Source organism: Mus caroli, unplaced genomic scaffold, assembly GCF_978045245.1.
Source record: "Mus caroli unplaced genomic scaffold, Mus_caroli_1 scaffold_13, whole genome shotgun sequence".
NCBI lineage: Eukaryota > Metazoa > Chordata > Mammalia > Rodentia > Muridae > Mus > Mus caroli.
In genome coordinates, this window is record NW_028227268.1 from 51,992,457 (window position 1) to 52,009,280 (window position 16,824).

At 39.4% G+C, this 16,824-nt stretch overlaps 1 protein-coding gene and 1 pseudogene across 2 annotated transcripts in view; both read right to left on the reverse strand.

The window, feature by feature from the left end:
- The window catches only part of Rabep1 (rabaptin, RAB GTPase binding effector protein 1), a 96,193-nt gene that overhangs the window by 48,532 nt on the left and 30,837 nt on the right, over positions 1-16,824 (reverse strand). For both annotated transcript variants that reach the window (XM_021177944.3, XM_021177943.3), the window contains exons 2-4: positions 15,960-16,088; positions 6,904-7,107; positions 4,709-4,869 (exon numbers count right to left, since the gene is read on the reverse strand). In XM_021177944.3, coding sequence (XP_021033603.1) covers positions 4,709-4,869; positions 6,904-7,107; positions 15,960-16,088 — 494 coding nt within the window. The remainder of the gene's footprint in view (positions 1-4,708; positions 4,870-6,903; positions 7,108-15,959; positions 16,089-16,824) is intronic.
- On the reverse strand, positions 12,044-12,822 carry LOC110305818 (large ribosomal subunit protein uL23 pseudogene; annotated as a pseudogene).

Below are 16,824 nucleotides of genomic sequence, written 5' to 3' on the forward strand. Positions count from 1 at the left end.
TATTTTGTTGATGATATCTGATAATATTTGGCCCTAGGTTTTGGCAAATAACATACATGTTCTTCAGAACAAAGCTTCACTGTGCTAGGGACATGGCTCTGCACTTAAGAACATGCACTGTGCTTCCATTGGACCTAAGTTCAGTTCCTAGCACAACATCAGTATCTGACAACTGCCTCTACCTCCAGCTCCCAGGGCCAATTCCATTTTTAAGTAGTTTATTACCATGAATGTCAATTATGGTTTTCGCAAATATTTCACTCAGAATTTAACAGTAAATAGAAAAATAGATTCACTGTAACAGCTGATTTCTTTATGGAGTAACTCAGTTATAAACCTCTCATTTATGAGAGGCAGAATCAAGAGCTGGGTGTACCCTCAGAAGGCAGAGGCAAGAGGATACACTCAAGTGGAACCTACTCAGGTCTACATGTAAAGTCTAGGTCAAGCAGAGCTACAGAGTGTGATTCTGCCTCAAAAAGCAAAAACAAACACATTCAGTCCAGTGCTCAAGAGGCAGAGGTAGGTGGATCTCTGTGAGTTTGAAGCCAGTCTGGTCAAGATAGCAAGTTTCAGGCTGTCTATATTGTGAGAGACAAAATAAATAAACATTAAGTAAACAAAAAGTATAAAGATTTAAAAAGGTAGAACTCCTGCTACTAATGAAAATTAGCTTTATTTACCTAATGTAAACAAGCTCAGACTTAAATTGTTCAGAATAAAAAAATGCATATATTGACTAATGTGAGGAATATTACCCCCACACACACACACATTAAAAAAATAAAGGAGCTTCAGAGTCACTTTGTTCCCTGATCCTTACAAAAATCTATTTATTTTATATTGAACTAAATTCTATTTGGAAAAGACATGTTAGCTTAAATAACTTCACAGTCAAGGCTTGTTTGGGATGCTTACTGAGGTTTCCCTACAAAATCAACAGGCAAGGAAGAGAGAGAAGCCATGTAGCGAATATACTAATGCAGAAGACCTCATAACTTCCACAGAGCCCACTAACAGTGCACCAAGTGTAGCCAATGTGATAGTCCCGTGGGTAACAATACCAGCTGTGCATGCCTGAACTCAAACCCCAGAATCCAGTGGAGAAGACTGACTCCCTAAAGTGGCTCTCTGACCCCCCACATGCATGTCGGAACACATTACATGAACAGCATACACACAATAATAATAATAATAATAGTGAAGAAGCAGAAAGGTCATTAAAATCAAAAGAAAACTTGAGAAGCTGCTACAGCTAAGCCACACCTACAACCATGTGACTGCATGACCAAATGCCCCGTGGTTTCCTGGATGGAAGGCTCAAACAGGAAGGGAGAAAAAAGAGATGGGAACATTGGGTAAAAACTAATACAATCTGAATACAAAGAATAACCTTTGTTAGTAATGACAACAATACTATATGGTAAAATGTTAAGAAAACTGGACAGGGAGTATATTGAAATGGTACAATATCATACATTTTTATATTTTAAAAAAACTCCTAAAAATAAAATTTTGGGCTGAAGATATGGCTCAGAGATTAAGAGCATGTACTGTTCTTGTAGAGGACCAAAGTTTGATTTCCAGCACCTACATCAGGAGGCTCACACTACCTGTAACTGTGGCTCCAAGGGATCCAATATCTCAGGTCTCTATAAGCACCTACATTCATATATATGTACCCTACACAGATACATATACAAACAATTTAAAAAAAAAAAAACTAAAATAAAATGTGTAGAGGCCTAGGAGCTGGCTCAATCAGTACAGGGCTCACTACACAAGAAGCATGAGGTCTGAGTTCGGACCCATGTAGAAAGTCAAGTGTTGCTGTTCACCCTTGTAATGCCAGCACTGGGAAGCAGAGCAGGATTCTAGAAGTCTACTGGCTAGTCAACCTAGTCCAAGTAGTGAGCTTCAGATTCAGTGAGAAACCTTGTCTCATAAAATAAAGTACCCAATGTGGTGGCACTTAAAAGACAATATAAAACCCCATTTGTCCCCATTTAAGGACTCCATTTGCTCTGTTTTGAGGACTAGGCCTGATTTCAAAAAAGGCCTTAATGCACCAGTCTCGGGAATAGACCATAAGTCCCAGAAACTAGGTCATAAGACACCAGCTCTAAGAACAGACCATAAAATCCACAACAAGATCATAAAATCCCCTCCCAAAGAACAGCCTGGGGATAACCACAAAAGTGGGGAAATATCTTATCTCAGAATGGGCCATCTGTGCTGGTCAATCCTATCTCATCACATGGTTGAATGCTTATGACACAGGAATGAAGACCGCGGATCACCTGTCACCCCCTTGCACCACCAATGAAACTTTAAATCCCTAATCCTTCTAAAGTTCCTCAGTTCCCTACAAGAAGGCCTTCAGGCCTCTATCCGGGATCGCCATCTCAAAGAGTGGTAGACCCCCACATGGTGGTTGCTACTGCAAATAAAAGCTCTTTGCTTTTGCATACTATCTGAGTCTGGATCTTCCTTCAGTGATTTCGGTCTCTTACAGCACATGCTTTTAATCTCAGCATTTGGGAGGCAGATCTCAAACCAGCCTGGTCTACATAGAAAGTTCCAGACCAGTCAGGGATGCAGAGACCCTGTCTCAAAAAAGAAAGAGAAAGACAAAACAGAAAATAAGGTAGATGGAGAAAGGGATGGGAACTAGGAGTTGTAAATAAGTATGACCAAGATACATTGTTTGCATGTATGAAACTATGAAAGACAAAACAAAGATAAATCTTAAATAATAATGTCATACATTTACATAATGGAACACTATTGGAATACTATTTAGCTATGAAAAATAAAGACATCATGAATATAACAGGCAAATGGATGGATCTTGAGAATATCATCCTGAGTGAGGTAACTCAGTCCCAAAAGGACATGCTCAGTATGCATTCACTTATATAAGTGGATATTGGCCATAAAATATAGGATACCCATGCTACACTCCACAGACCCAAGGAAGTTGGACAGGAAGGAGGGTACAAGCAAAAATGCTTGAGCCTCACTTAGAAGAGGGAATAAAATGGTCGTGGAAGGTGGATGGAGGGAGAGAACTGGATGGGAGACAGGACCAGAAGGGGAGTGTGAAGGATCAAAATTGGGTGTGGGGAAGGCCAGGCAGTATGGACATGGCCTGGACCTAGGCCTCGAAGCAGATATGCAGCTTGGTCTTTGTGGGTCCCAAACAACTGGAACAGGGGCTTTCCCAAAAGCTGTTGTCTGTATGTGGGATATGTTCTACTAGCTGGGCTGTCTTGTCTGACCTCAGTAGGAGAGGAAGCACCTAGCCTTGCAGAGACTTGAAGTGCCAGGGTTGGGGGCATACCCAAGGTGTGCCCACCCGCTCAGAGGAGAAGGTGAGAGGGTAACAGGGCGGGGGACAGTGAACAGGATGTAAAGTGAGTAAGTAAAAGATAAATAGAGAGAGAGACAGACAGACAGACAGAAGAGTGATCTGTCTGCAAGATATACTGGTGCAACAGTGGTACAAATTATATAAAAGTAACCACCCACCACCCACCACCCACCCCTGCCCCAACTAAATTTAAAGCTTGTACCTTTTTTTTTGGTTTTCCAAAAAATCGTGTGCCACCACGCCCGGCTAAAATTTTAATTTTTAATTATTCTATGTTCTTAAAAACACATATGTGCCAGGAGGTGGTGGTGGCGCACGCCTTTAATTCCAGCACTTGGGAGGCAGAGGCAAGTGGATTTCTAAGTTCGAGGCCAGCCTGGTCTACAGAGTGAGTTCCAGGACAGCCAGGGCTACACAGAGAAACTCTGTCTCAAAAAACCAAACCAAAACAAAACAAAACAAAAAAACCACATATGCACTATAAATTCACAAAACAATTTCTGTAATCAAAGTATTTAAAGGCTGTTTAAAATGTTCTCAATGAGGGTCAAGCGCTGGCTCAATATTGTCTCCTCCCATTGAGTCTGATGACCTGAGTCTGGACCTACATGGTGGAAGAAGATAATCAACTCCTAAAAGCTGGTTTGAAACTGACCCCCACACACTTGCTGTGGCACACATGTGCGCACATATCCACACACAAATATTGTTAATGTTCTCAATGTTAAATGTCTCTGTCAATTAGTTACATGTGTTAAGGTACTGTATGGTATTGTTCAGGCATAATACATGTAGCATTTATCATGGAAACAAAGGTATGCTGAAAAAAAAATTAACTAGTGTTCTAAAATACTGTTTAGACACAGTAACAAGCAACATCTCTCAACCAACATGAATTCCCTGAGCATCTATGTGCTAGATACCATCCTACCCACTAAATATACAGACAGACTATATCCTCATGGAGCTCACATTCTACCCAACAGAAACAAAAAGAAGTAAACCAACACAATAAAAGGTGAACTCCACATTATGTGCAAAGAAAAACTGAAGCAGGGTACAGAGGATCAGGAGAGTCCTGGAAGCTGCAATCTTATATAGAGGTAAGGAAAGCCTCGTGAAGAGATGGCATCCCATCAAGGATCTGAAGACAGTAAGGCGGTCAGTCAGTCACTTTACTGTGGAGGGAGGGGAAAGTGCTGTCTAATGCACAAGGAACTCCTTCAACAGAAGAAAGCACAGCATCCATCTTACAGTTCGCGGCAACGCTTTTAAACACTTTGCTTTTAGACTCAAGCAATCCTAATTCTGTAAGTGAATGACATTCCTGCATACCTTTTTCATTTCATTTTCTAAATTTTCTTCCTCTTGACCTTCAGACAACCTTCTTCTTAAGTCAGCTATTTCCCGCTCTGCAGATTCTCGATACTGTGCCCACTGTGCTCGCTCCTGCTCCAGCCTCAGGTGAAACTGATGCTCATAGTCACGGACTGTCTCTACAAAACATCACATAGTCCATGTCTAACGTTACGGAGCAAATACCTTGTACACTACAGTTCTTAAATTATGTTAAGAGCTTGAGACAATAAAAACATTCTAGTTCTTATTATGAGTGAAAATGAGGGCTTTATCACTTCATCACCAATCTTCACAACAGACTGTCATATGCTTTTTGACAAGAAAACCCAGAGAAGGTTCAAAGTGAAGCTTTCACATCTACCACCCTCTCCCAAATCCATGTTCTTTGACACTACACTGTGGCTCCCCAAACAAATACAACATTTCATTATAACTGTGAACATGTAAGGAAGTATTTTTTCTGGAATATTTTACTATAAAACCTAAGATTCTAAATTGAGACAAAGTCTATAAAGTTTTTACAAAATAGCTTTCTCTTTAATACAGTCTTGAAACATCACCTGACAAGCACTGGTAGCCCATTAAATTCTCTCTTTTTTAAAGATTTATCTTTATTTTACATATATGCATAAGTGTCACCTGCATGTAGATATTGCACTATGTGCACACCTTTTGCCTGCAGAGGTCAGAAGAGTGTGCCAGAAGCCACTGTAGTTACAGGCGGTTGGGAACCATCCTCTGGGTACTGAGTACTGAACCCAAGTCCTCTACAAGAGCAACATGTGCTCTTAACCACTGAGCCATCTCTCCAGCCCTTATTTTACTCTTCCTTCATTACTAACAAGACCAAACTTCGGAATTTATGCTGTTCAATATAAACGCTACGCGTTCAAGCTGAATACAGTAGCTTAGTGTGATCACCTACCTCACAGCACAAGGCTAAATACAGAGGCTCAAAATTAATTTCAATATCCTTATAGTAAAAGGTAACCCACATACTTTATCAACAAAGTTTGAGGAAGATATAGCATGGAGAGTTCTAGAATTTTTTCCTTTTCTAATGTAGACTGAAGGAGGTGTAAGTATTTTTCAGCCACAAGGCAGAGATGAAATTTTAAAGAACATGTTAACTATATAGATACAGATAGCCAGAAAAGTCTAGGGTAACAGAACTGTTAAAACCACCCCAGCTTACCTACAGATGGATTTGATTCCAATGAGGAAAATTAACTCCTGAACAGATAAACCAATACAGTCAGACTTATTACATGAGACTAGAGTAACCCTTGGTGAGAGCTAGTCTCAGAAACAGAGGTAACCTTAATTGCTTCCTCTCAAGAAATACTATGTAAAAAATGGAACACAAATGCAAAGACCATCTGAGATACAGCAGTCACATTACTATACATTGTAAATATTAACTAACTTCAAGATCCTAAAGATTAAGATAACACCTTATTTCATTGTGTCATTATTCTAAAAAAAGAAGGAAGTAATGAAAAGCATTGTGCTAGAGGAGAGAAGCTACACAAACTATTACACTTCCTTCAGACCAAGACTCACAAGTTCAGCATTCCATAAAGTCCATTTTAGCCTTAAGGACATACTTGCCCATCAAACAAATATTTCACATACAAATATATATTACACTTAAAAATCTAAACAAATAAAAATCCAGGTTTAAAGCCTGCTTTAAATCGTATGAGTAACTACAACCCTCATTTACTACATCATCTCTCTAAGTCTCCATTATTAGATCTGTTAAAGACAGCATTAACGTGCGCATTCACTACCACACCTCTGGTTTCCCTCTCACCTGACATCTTGAAGATGACAGCACATAAAGCCAAATATAAACAGAAAATGCTTTTTGGGTTTTTTTGTTTGTTTTTTGTTTTTGAGGGGCCGTTTCAAGACAGGGTTTCTCTGGTGTAACCCTTGCTGTCCTGGAATTCACACTGTAGACCAGACTGGCCTCGAACTCACAGAGATCCACCTGCTTCTGTTCCTGCGTCTGCTTCCCGAGTGCTGGAATTAAAGGTGAACACCACCACTCCCAAGAGCATTAACATGCACTGTTACCACAAACACATTTTAAGACCATGAGAACAGTTATCAAGCATCAGAATTTGTTGATCTTAGGAAGTCTAAAACCTCATCTTTGTCTTTACCTTTCATTATAGCCTGAAGTGAAGCAACTTCTTCTCTCCATTGCCTTTTAACTTCATCTATAGCTTCTTGCTTAGTATTCTCAGAGACTGTGGCAATTGCCTTAATGTTCTCCATCTCTGCCTGAGCCTCCCACAGCTGTGTCCGAAGGTGACCCAAATCATCCTGTGCAGCTTGCAATACTGCATTTTGCCTCTTCAGATCCTCTGGGGAGAAAGTAAAAGATTTTCCATTAATGTGTAGTTCACTTTATCAGACCCAAAAAAATGAAGAAATTGAATTTTAAAATGCTACTATAGATTATGAAGCCATCTTAATACAAATATAAAGCATTCTGGGTTTCAAAAACAAAGTATTTAAACTATCTAGTAACACGCTGGGACGGTCACAATTTTGGTGCTATATTTAGGCTTTTACCTCTCACTAAATGAACACAATTAAATTTTGTTTTTATTTTTTATGTGTATGAATGGTTTAACTACACATATCTGTGCACCACATGTTTGTTTGGTGCCTTTCAATGCCAGGAGAGTGCATCAGATTCCCAAGACTGCAGTTACACAGTTGTGTGTGGCTGTAGGTGCTGGAAATTGAACCTGGGTCCTCTGGAAGAACAGTCAGTACTCTTAACCACTGAGGAACCTCTCCTGCCCCAATAATCAAATTATTTAACTACTCAGGCATAAGTATCCAAATCTACAAAATGGAGATAAAAGATGGCCACTTTACAGGGCTGTTGCAATGATAAAATGATGTGTTGTAAATGTCTGTAACTTTCCAGAGTAAGCCTTCAGGACATAGTTAATGGAAGAAAGCCATACTGCATAGAAATTAGAGTTGATAAAGCTAAGATTACCTTCTCAGTCACTCTTTAAAATCTCTTAAATATTAAGTTGATATCACACGTACACCACACGACTTAAGCCTCGATAGAACATATACTTGGTCATGACTTCCAAAAACTATAGAGGTGTAGAGTCAGGAATGCAGTTCAGCAGTGAGCACTTGCCTAGCATGTACAAAGCCCTAGGTTTGGTCCCTAACACTGAAAAACAAACAAACAAATAAGCCTATTATTCCTATATAGGGATATATCTATTTTCTCTTACTGCCAACTCTCCATTTAAAAAATCATGACTGGGGCTGGAGAGATGTCTCAGTGGTTAAGAGCACTGACTGCTCTTCCAAAGGTCCTGAGTTCAAATCCCAGAAACCACATGGTGGTTCACAACCATCTGTAATGGAGTCTGATGCCCTCTTCAGGAGTGTCTGAAGACAGCTACAGTGTATTTAGATATAATAAATAAATCTTTGGACCAGAGCAAGCGGGGTCGACTGGAACGAGCAGAGCGGTTCTGAATTCCAATTCTCAACAACCACATGATGGCTCACAACCATCTGTACAGCTACAGTGTATTCACATACATAAAATAAATAAATAAATCATAAAATAAATAAACAAATACTTCTAAAAAAATCATAACTATCATGAACACAAAATGTTCAATTCTTAAGTCTATACGTCCTTATTTGTAGAGAGTTTGAGTATCTTTTCATATGTTGTTCAGTGACCAGAATTTCCTTAGATTTTCCTCACTCCCTTCTTGAGAGTCTCTCCCTACGTAGCATAAGCTGGCTCCAAGCTCTCAATCATTTTAGTAACAGGATTTCAGGTATGCATCACCATCTTCTGTTTCTGATTTAGCAAGAGCACTGTGATGGTCATCTTCACTATTGACCAGATAATGAATCATCCAGAAGGAAATCCTGTGGTCATGCATGACTGGTGTTTCCAGAGAGGTTTAACGAGGCCCATCTTGAATGTGGGTTGTTAACACCCTATAAGATGAGGTCCTGGACTAGATTTTAAAAAGTAGGTAAGCCACGAGTCAGCATTTTTTTCATGACTGCAGATCCAATGTAACTAGCCACCCACTTCACATGCCTCCTGTCATGACTCCCCTGACCTAAGTCTACTGTATCTCCTCTAACTATGCCAGGTATTTTTCCATAATAACAAGAAAACTAATACAGACTAACTGTAGTGAAAGTGGACAGGCTGCTATGATAAGCCTGACTACATGGTTCACAGGCATTTGAAAATGGCTCATGGCAGGAATACAGAAGAAATTTTGAGTTATAGAACAGAGAACCCTCAGAATACTATAGAGTTAGGTGGTTCATTCTGATGGGAGTGTAGAAAACCAGAATCCAATAGAAAGGCAGACAGTAAAGATAGTACTCATGAGGTTTAGAAAGGAATAACAACTCATGCTTGGATTAAAAAACATTTATAAGAGGGTAATAATTGAATCTAGCCCCTGTACAGGACGCATCTCTGTATGAGCCTCCCTCTCCCCCAAATACTAAATGGCACCCTTACTGAGACAATGACTCCCTAGCTTACAGACTTCCAGGTGCCAAGACTTCTCAACTGGGAAAGTGAGTTTATATCAAAGCAGGTGTTGGTAGCCACATGCCCTATTCCTCACCCCATTCCCTAACTCCTGGCTTGCTTGAGAATAATAGAAATGAGAATAATAGGCTGTGAGCTAATACTGTAAACACCCCCAGTCCCCAAATACTCAGAAAGGCACAAGAGACTGCCAGTTTTGCCACAAGTACATATGACTCCTCTCTTCAAAGACCCTGCAATGTTGTATGTCTCTAAACTCTCCTGGAAGCCCTGTATGTGTTAATAACTTGTCTAACTCTTTACTTCTCAATAATCCATCTTGGTGCTCCTTTTGACATTCTCCCAAATTTTTTCCATTATTTATATTTTATCCTAGTAAAAGGTCTCATCCTAACCCTAACCATAATCCTTTCAAAGCTCTTCTACCAGAAATAGTCCCTGTTCTGCTATGTGACTTTATATAGTTTCTGCATTAAAAAAAGTATACACTATCTTTGACTTTTTATCCACCCTTATATCACTCTCTTAAACGCCTTCCTCACTGAGACTTCTCTCACAATCCCTTTCTACTGTCATGCCATATGTGTGTCACATAAACACACACATACACACACACACACACACCCATGAGAGACAAGCTGATGCATACCCATTTTGTAAATGTCCTTTGTCAAGTTGGCAAATTTCCTTTCTGTTTCTAGTTTAGTGCTTTTAATCATGAATAAGTATACAGTCTTACAAATTATGTTTCCTTTATCAACTGAGAAGTTTGAGTGCTTTGGTTTTTATCTTTTGTTTTGTTTTGTGAACCAGTCTCCTCTATTATGAAAGCTCTGGATGTCCTGGAATTCTCTATGCAGATCAGGCTATCCTCAAATTCACAGGAATCGACTGCCTCTGCCTCCAGAGTGCTGGATTAAAGGTGTGCACCACTATGCCCAGCCTAGTTTCTATGCTACTGACATATTATTACAATGAGTATGTGCTTGACCAACGTTGCATGCAGTTCTAGGATGAGATCTAATTGGTCACAATCTAATTCTTTTTTTGTTGTTTGATTTTCAAGCATTTAATGAGGATTTAGACATCTGTACTTCAAAGAAATGCATGCATAAAGTTCTTGCGATGTCTTGTTACATCTTTTCTAAGTTTTTGTCTTGGTCTGGATACTACTACCCATATAATGTCCCTGGCAGTTTATTTTTTACAAAAAATTGAAAATATTGGTAGTAATACTTCCTTCACATTGGAAAACATGGATTATAATCAATATTAAATCACATATTTTAATATATGTCAAATAATGAGCAATTCTTTAAACAAAGTTTTTCAAAAAGGGAAAATTTTTTCCTTAATTTTTAATTTTGTAATTAATTTCTTTTTATTTTGTTATATTATCTATAAAGAACTCTGGCAAATAATAAAGTACTGATGAAAGAACACAGAAGTTCCTCAAAAAAACTAATAGTGGGGCTGGAGAGATGGCTCAGAGACTAATAGCACTGATCTTCCAGAGGTCCTGAGTTCAATTCCCAGCATCCACATGATGGCTCACAACCATCTGTAATGGGATATGATGCCCTCTTCTGGTATGTCTGAAGATAGCTACAGTGTATTCATATACATAAAATAAATATATAATTCTTAAAAAAAAAAAAAACCTAAAAGTAGAACTATTACATACCAGTCCTTCTGCTTGAGCCTCCCAGATACTTGGCTTGGTTTTTGTTTAATTTTCCCATGTTTTTATTAGCAAGTAAATTATGCAAGCATTGTACATAATGAGCTTCATGATATCCTTACACATGTATATCATTGTGATCATATTCCTCCCTCTTTTTCTTCCCCTCCTACTCCTGGTAACTTTCCTCTTCCTGGCCACTCATTTCTGCTTTTGTCTTTATTTCTCTTTCTTTGTTTTGGAGATCCAATAACTGCAATTAACCTTGCATTTTTATTAGTTTCTTCCAGAAGCCAGAAGAGAGCATCAGATCTGCTCTAGGCAGAGTTAGAAGACAGTTGTGAGCATGTACTAGGAACCAAGTCTGGATCCTCCACAACACATAACTAACTGGGCAACCTCAGCCCAAAAGACATTTCTCTTCCTTTTTCTTTTTTATTACTGTTATTATTTGTAATTTATTTTATGTATATAGGTGGTTTGCCTCAAGAGGTCAGAAGAAAGCATTTCATCATCTGAAACTGGAGGTACAGACAGTTGGAGATGGCTATGAGCTGCCATGTGGGTGCTGGGAATCAAACCCAGGTCCTCTGGAAGGGCGGTAAGTGCTCTTAACCACTGAGCCACCTCCCAGCCCCACCTGAAAGGCATTTCTTAAAGCTTTTTAAAACTTTTGTGTATGCGAACTGGAAAGTTTTTTGGAGTATTTTAAGTTTCTCGGCTTTGTCCCAACCATTCCCCATTTAGCTCTCTCTTCTTGTAAACTCAGGCCCTACCAGTTACTTTGGTGCCCAAGCAAGAACTCAGCTAAAGCTGGGCATGGTGGCACATGCCTTTAATCTCAGCACTCGGGAGGCAGAGGCAGGCGGATTTCTGAGTTCGAGGCCAACCTGGTCTACAGAGTAAGTTCCAGGACAGCCAGGGTTATACAGAGAAACCCTGTCTCGAAAAACCAAAAAAAAAAAAAAAAAAAAAAAAAGAGAACTCAGCTAAATATTAAACTTTAAATTGACAATCATTTTTATTTTTCTTTTTCTTCTCAGTGTATATTTAGAATTAGCCATCTGGACTCAGCTTAGATGATCCCAATCTTGTTGGCAACATCTAGGGCATCATAATCAGGAGCCAAGCAAACATACACCTTCTTCTCTCCATCGGGCCTTATCAGGGTATTGACTTTGGCCACATCAATGTCATAGAGTTTCTTGACAGCCTGTTTGATCTGATGCTTGTTGGCCTTGACATCCACAATGAACACAAGAGTGTTGTTGTCCTCTATTTTCTTCCTGGCTGACTCAGTGGTCAGTGGGAATTTGATGATAGCGTAGTGGTCAAGCTTGTTTCTCCTGGGTGCACTCTTCCGAGGATATTTTGGCTGACTCTGGAGCCGCAGGGTCTTGGGCTGCCGGAAGGTAGGTGACATTCGGATCTTCTTTTTGTGGCTGTGGACACCTTTCAGCACCGCCTTCTTAGCTTTCAAGGCCTTCACTTTGGCTTTGGGAGGGGCAGGAGCTTCCTTCTTCTCTTTCGGCGCCATCTTGGTAAAAAGGATGGCCCAGCCTAATTCCCGACAATCATTTTTCTTACGAACTCTGATGTTATTCCATTGTCTTCTGTCATCTAAGGAGCTAATACAGTATTTCCTGGGGTCAGCTGATGTTGGTGAAACCGTTGTTCAGATAGGCTCTTGTTATCAATCCCTAGGCTAGTCTCAGATTTAAGGTCCTTCTAACTCTACCTCCCAAATGCTGGGCTCACACACAGATGCCACTATGCATAGATTATTCTCTATTTTTGTATTTTGTATACAAGTTTTCTAATTAGTTTTTATCTTTTTTTCCTTAATAGTTTTAATTTTAGTATTTAAAATATTCCTTGTTTCATATCCATACCTAAGTAGACATATGTCAAACCAAGCTTTTCATAATTGAAAGTCTAAAAGCATCAGAACACTATGTAAATTGTGGCCATATGTAAAATCCTTTTGGACACCACTAGAAAACTCCACCTCCATTTCTATCATTTTCTTGCTCAGCCTTTCTTCTGCACCCCCAGAGAGTAGGGTCCTGCTAACACTCTGGACTAACTGCTGCAGTACGAAGTGCTGGATTGACGCTGTTTAAAGGGAAAAGGTGCAATAAAAATACCTTAAAGTTAAATAGAAAATTAACACAACTTTTTTAAATGTTATATTCCCAACTGATGTCAGCTTGAAGAGAATGTACACTAAGACAAAAACAGACAGTGAGAAGTCAAACAGCGGACATGTCATCTTTTTCTAATAGTCCTCATTACTGTTTGCATTTACAACTCAGTGACATTCTCAATAAAAGCAAGCTCAGTAACTACAGAAGTACCAAAATGGTTCCTTCCAGGGAAAAACATTGTTTGGATTTATGAGTCACCTTGCCCTATTTTGCTGAAAGACAAAGACTGCTGAGCACACTATTATATACTGTTTATGCCTATAGTGATCATCAAGTCTGGCTTCCACCTTCATAACAGGTACAATAATAAAACTGCTGCTTGAGGAGAAAGTTTTAAATTTGAGTTTCACTACAATACAGGCAAGTAGTGTCCAAGATAAAAATAACCAACACTGATGTTTTATATACCTTTCTTTAGAAAGGCCACTATGAAGTCTCAGAAAGGATCACAGAATTCCTTCTGTCACTTTGTAAAAAGCTACCTCAAGAATCTCTATGGCCAGCTTAAATTTGTTAACAACTTCAGATAATACAGTTAACTGAAGTAATTTTACCACAGCAAGCTGTTTAATTCCAAGATATAGAACTGAGATATATATGCCAAAACTAAGAAGCTATGGGTGAGATGGCTCAGTGGGTATAAATAAGTTCCTGCTGTTTATGTCTAGTAACCCAAGTTTGATCCCAAAAACCTAAAGAAGGTAGAAACAAAAACCTAATTCTAAAGTTGTCCTCTGACGTCCACACAAATGTTCTAGCACAAACACCTACTCCCACACACATAATAAAAAAAGAAAAGCTCACCCCTAGCCTGAGCCTCATGGGAGTGTGGCCTAGCACCTTGCCTGGGCAGCACAGTAGAGCTGACCCTGGTAGTGGGGGCACAGGTGAGTGAGCCCCCACAAACTCAACTACCACCCAGGCCCAGACCCAGGGCTGTGAACTGGCCCACCTATGAACTGCTAGAACCAAAACTGCAGGATCTCCATGACACGGGCAACAACAGGATGGTGGAAAGAGTCCCAGTGAGGATCTAGAATTGATAATGTGGCAGAGGCCAGAATCCTTAAATCAGACCAACAACTCAGTGCAGTGAAAATTTGCAAGAAAAGCTGTTTGGGCAAAGGGGTATAGTGTGTGACAACTATGACACATCGAAGTTTCCGAGGTAAGTTGTTGTTTTGTTGTCTTGCTTTGTTTATTTTCTTTTGGGGAAGAAGGTTCCAAGGGTAAAGGCTGAATATGGAGGGGTAGGGAGAAGAGCAACATTGAGGGGCATAAATGAAATTCATAAAGAATCAAAAAGCTAAAAAAGGGGCTAATGAGATGGCTCAGTGGTTAAGAGCGCCGACTGCTCTTCCAAAGGTCCCGAGTTCAAATCCCAGCAACCACATGGTTACATCAGTTACATCAGTTTTGTTACAGAACATTAACAGGATTATTTTTAAAAAGACTTTCAAGCCCAAGATGTTACTTTAGGAGTTCAAAATAGGAGCCTAGCATGCATGAAGCCTGGGTTTAAACTGGAGTATCAAACTAATGAGCCAGCATTTGGAAGGTAAGGTAGGAGGATCAGAACTTCAGCGTCACCCTCAACTCTGTAACCAGTTCAAGGCCAGTCTGAGATTCATAGAATTCTATCTCAATATAATTTTCAGGGTTGGAGAGGTAGCACTGGCTGCTCTTCTAGAGGACTCGGGTTCAATTCCCAGCATCTACATGACAGCTCACAACTGTAACTCCTGTATACCCTCACACAGACATGCAGTCAAATTACCAATATATATAAAATTAAACAATTAAAATTTTAAAAAATTTTTCAAAACAAATTTTTTCAATTAAAAAATACAAAAGCTCCTGACTTAGGCTATTGATTTTCAAAGTGTGCTACCTAAATCCTTAACAACAGTATCACCTAGTAACTTGCTAAAAATGCAAACTGTGGAGTCCCAGAGTCCTGGTAATACAGAAACTCTGCTGCTGAACTGCTATGGAAACTTGTTAAAAGACCAACCATTGGGCAACCAGATCCTCATCCCAGTTCTTGACTCAGGAAATGTGGACTACACCCAAATATGTACATTTCTAAGGAGTTTCCCAGGTAAGCCAGATGCTGCTGCAGCTGTTCCACAATGGCACCATGGAAGCCATATCTATACTGCTTCTAAGCCAACACCTAGAATGCAAACACCTTCCCTGCCTGCCCCTCCTAACTAGATACCCCACCAGACTTAAACACTCATCCTTAACAATTAATAGCACAATGGCTCTACATCTGTTTTCCTCACCTTCAGTTCAATCAACCTAAAGGGCCACATTACTGCTCCCATTTTATGTCTAGCACCTAAATAAAATGTAGGTAGAGTAGGTACCAAATAGTATATACTGAGAAAATAACTGAATTCTTAGTAAATTCCATAACATGTCGGTTTCTATACAACAGAACCAGGGACTGTACCTCAAATGTTAAGAACAGCCAACTACAACGAAACAGATTACAGTCAGAAAACAAACAAACCTTAATGATGCTTTTTCAACTTGCTCCCCAACTCTACTGAGAACCCTAGTTTGTTGGTTTTTTTTTTTGAGAACCCTAGTTCTAAAAAGCATTATTTTTATAACACACATACACACACACACACACACACACACACACACATCATGGTTTATTCAATGACAAAGATTGTACTATCAGTAACTTAACATTTAAGACAGTTTTGGCAGGAAAGTTGGGGAAGAGACTAGCAAACTTACCCTCTTTAGCCAAATAGAGCTCCTTAAATTTTGCTCTCTTTTGATTAAATTCTTGCTCAAGCTGCTGCTGTGCACGTAAAAATTCTGCATTAATTTTTTCCAATTCTGCTACCCGTTGCTGAAGAGAAACTGAAAAAAGAAATACTAGTTAACAGGTAATAAATTTGTTTATAAGGTTCAAGAATAGCCTTCCAAGCTACATACTGCTACACATCAAACTAGTAGGGAAACTGAAATCTGTTAATATTCTAGTAAATTGTAATTTTTTAAAAAGAGCCAGACACTTCTATTAGACTTTCATACATATGCTGTGAATGAGTCATATATAATGAAACAGAATCACAGAGAACAAAGCCAATTTCATTACAAGAGCTCCCTCCTAACACTGCAGAATGTTAGTCCGTGGCTGGAATAGTTAAATATTGACTTAGTTAAGCTTTTTATCCCACAGCTAACCTCACTGTCAATGTTGCTACTTCCAGTTTCTTTATTATGGACACCCACAGCAACAGGAACTAATCTTCCAGTCCCAAAAGACCCCATTCCATTATATGGAAATTATTACACATGGAAAAGACACAAACCCGTGGTTCTGTGTCACAGCCCCAATACTGGCAGACCATCTGTTTTCAGATAAGTCCTGACCACAGTCTGACAATAAGTGGACACATGCCTTACTTAAGGGCTCAAAATCTGGAGCTCACTGCCTGTCTATTCTGGTCTAGGCCAGGAACTGTTTTGGTCAAAACACCAACCCTTGGCTCAGCCTTAAGGCTATCAACATAATCCATTCAGGAGGTATTTATCAGCACTAGCCAACCACTATCTAGTTACCTCAGCTGGCTAGGGTCCCTTTTCTCTACTA